Consider the following 3,068-nt stretch of genomic DNA (forward strand, 5'->3'; position numbering starts at 1 on the left):
TAGAACCGGTGGCTTATTTTAATAAATTGGAGAAGCAAAAATGACGGTCGGATTTGAACATCAACAGTAGCAATAATAATAATAATAATAATAATAATAATAATAATAATAATAATAATAATAATAATAATAATAATTAATAAAAATAATAATAACAATAATAATAATAATAATAATAATAATAGCAATAATTTCTTGTATTGTAAGCACTAGGCATGAACTTTTAAGGAGCAAATATGGCGCTTGCAACCACCTCAGTTCTCTACCGGTACCTTTATCCTGAAATGGATGAAAAGCAATGTCGACCTCAGCGGTACGTGAAATCACATTGTATAGAGCCGGAAGAAATACTGTTCAGCATTTTGTCCGAAGCGCTGACGACTCTGCCAGCTCGTCGCGTTAATGATGATGATGATGATGATGATGATGATGATGATGATAATAATAATAATAATAATAATAATAATAATAATAATAATAATAATAATAATAATAATCCTTTTTCTGCTATAGGCGCAAGACCTGGAATTTTAGGGTTGAGGGCTAGTCGATTACAGCGACACCACTGCTCAGCTGGTACTTGTATTATCGACCCTAAAATGATCAAAGAAAATGATCGATTTCGACGGCATTTGTACGGAAAAAGCCGGAAGAAATACTGCTAGGCATTTCGTCCGGGGTACATACGATTCCGTCAGTTTGCCGCCTTAATAATAATAATAATAATAATAATAATAATAATAATAATAATAATAATAATAATAACAACAACAACAACAGCTACTACTACAACAACAATTAGCTACCAGAAACGCTCAAAGACAGCGGGGTCAGTACAAGCGAAAAGGTACAGCAGCGATACTATGGGGGTGACGGTTTCTAGAAACACGTGTTGAAAGAAAATAACGATAAGAAAAAAAAATATTACAAAAGAAGGTATTCAATTACAGAGACATTCCTTTATTGATTTAATCGAAGAACCCCATAGATTTTGGATTAGTTAGGCTACTAAGGGCAAGTGCATTGGGCACAGGGCCAAAAATTCGTAGGTGGGATTTTAGACAATAGGATAGAAACCCGAAGGACTATATCGATTACTTCATTGTTTGCAATTCCAGATAGATGAAACGTAAACGCTGATTTCCACTGAACTTCAACGCAAATCTGAATAGTAATAATAATAATAATAATAATAATAAAAATAATAACTATGATGTTATTGATTATAGACCACCAGGGTTCAAGATGTCGACTGTACAGAAACAAAATACAAAAAAGTGTGTTTATGACTGAGCGCGAAGGAAATTGTATGGGAAAATGGCGAAATCAACAACAAAAGAACATTATTAAAAATAACAACTATAAGTAATTATAATTCTATTAAAGGCACAAGGCCTGAAATTTTGGGGGAGAGGCTAGTCGATAACATCGATCCAAGTGCGTAACTGGTACTTATTTCATTCACCTCGAAGGGTTGAAAGGTAAAGTCGGCCTCGGCGGGATATGAACTCGGAATGTGAAGACGAACAAAACGCCACAAAGCAGTTCGCTCGGCGTGCTAAAGATTCTACCAACAACAAGAACAACAAAAATAATAATACTTATAATAATAATAATAATAATAATAATTCTTTCCAATTTTGGTACAAGGGCACCAATGTAAATAGAAGCGAGGAAAGTTGATTATATAGACCTCAGTCCTTCACTCATTTTATCGATCTCGAAAGGATGAAAGGCAAAGTTGACCCCGGCGGTATTTGAAATCAGAACGCAAAAACAATTTGTCCGTCGCGTTAACGATTCCACCAGCTCGCCGCCTTGAGGAATGATAACAGCAATAATCTTTTCTACTATAGCTACAAGGCCTGACATTTTAGGGGATGGTGGGTATGTCAACTATATCGACCCCCAGTGCTCAAATGGTACCCTTATTTTATCGACCCTGAAAGGATCAAAGTCAAAATCGGCGGAATTTGAACTCAGAACGTAGCGACGGGCGAAATACCTCTAAGCATTTTACCCAGCGTGATAACGTCTCGGCCCGCTCACCACTTTAAGGAACACTGATAATAATAATAATAATAATAATAATAATAATAATGATAATAATGATGATGATAATGATTTCGAATTTTTGTCGCAGGGGCAGCTTGGGGAAGGAGATTATGTCGATTACATCGACCCCCAGTGTTTCACTGGTACTTAAATTTATCAACCCCGAAAGAATGAAAGACAAAGTCGACCTCGGCGGAATTTGAACTCAGGAACATAGCGACGGGCGAAAATACCGCTAAGCATTTCGCCCGGCGTGCTAACGATTCTGCCAAGCTCACCACCTCAAGGAATAATAACAATAATAGTAATAATAATAACAATAATAATAATAATTACAAAAACAACAGTAATAACAATTACAAAAACATTGTAATTAATAACAGTAATTATAATAGTAACAGTGAAAATTGACGGAATATACTCACTTTCTCGATAAAACTGAAAATAAGGATTTCTGTAGCGTCCTTGGAACCAGGGACAGTATGTTCCAATAATGTTTTTCTGCTGAAATGATGCAAAAGGTGGAAGTGATGCCGATAAAGATGAATCTTGGTACTCCATTCGGGTCATCATTGTTGGACTAACGCTAGGTTCTAACAAATGGTGTTTGTCCTTGTTGTTCATGATGATTATGTTGTTGTTAATGCTGTTGATATTATGAATGTTGTTGTTGTTGATGATGTTGTTGTTGTTGTTGTTGTTGATGGTGTTGTTGGTGCCATCGTCTTTCGAGTTATTGCTTTTGTCTTCTTGGCCCAGTATCCTACTGATCGAAAACGACACCGAAGTGGGGTTCGGACAATTTTCTGATTTGGGTTCCGACATTTTGGTAGTTTTATTATTATTTTATTTTTTGTTGTTGTTGTTGTTGTTGTTGGTTAATTATCCGTACGCACAGGCTGATAGGGAGGTTTGGAAAGTTGGCGGGGCTCAAAGAACCACAAACAGAGAGAAACAAAAAATAAAGAAATTCCCCCTTCAAAACAACGTGATATATATATATATATATATAT

General features: G+C 35.6%; 1 protein-coding gene across 3 annotated transcripts in view; it reads right to left on the reverse strand.

Annotated features, from left to right (window-relative positions):
• The window catches only part of LOC106871401 (homeobox protein HMX3-like), a 91,015-nt gene extending 87,978 nt beyond the window's left edge, over positions 1 to 3,037 (reverse strand). For all 3 annotated transcript variants that reach the window (XM_052975826.1, XM_052975825.1, XM_052975824.1), the window contains exon 1: positions 2,481 to 3,037. In XM_052975826.1, the coding sequence (XP_052831786.1) occupies positions 2,481 to 2,880 (400 nt within the window). In that variant the 5' untranslated portion in view covers positions 2,881 to 3,037. The remainder of the gene's footprint in view (positions 1 to 2,480) is intronic.
• Between the last annotated feature and the right edge of the window lie 31 nt (positions 3,038 to 3,068).

This window comes from Octopus bimaculoides, chromosome 22 (genome assembly GCF_001194135.2).
Source record: "Octopus bimaculoides isolate UCB-OBI-ISO-001 chromosome 22, ASM119413v2, whole genome shotgun sequence".
Lineage (NCBI taxonomy): Eukaryota > Metazoa > Mollusca > Cephalopoda > Octopoda > Octopodidae > Octopus > Octopus bimaculoides.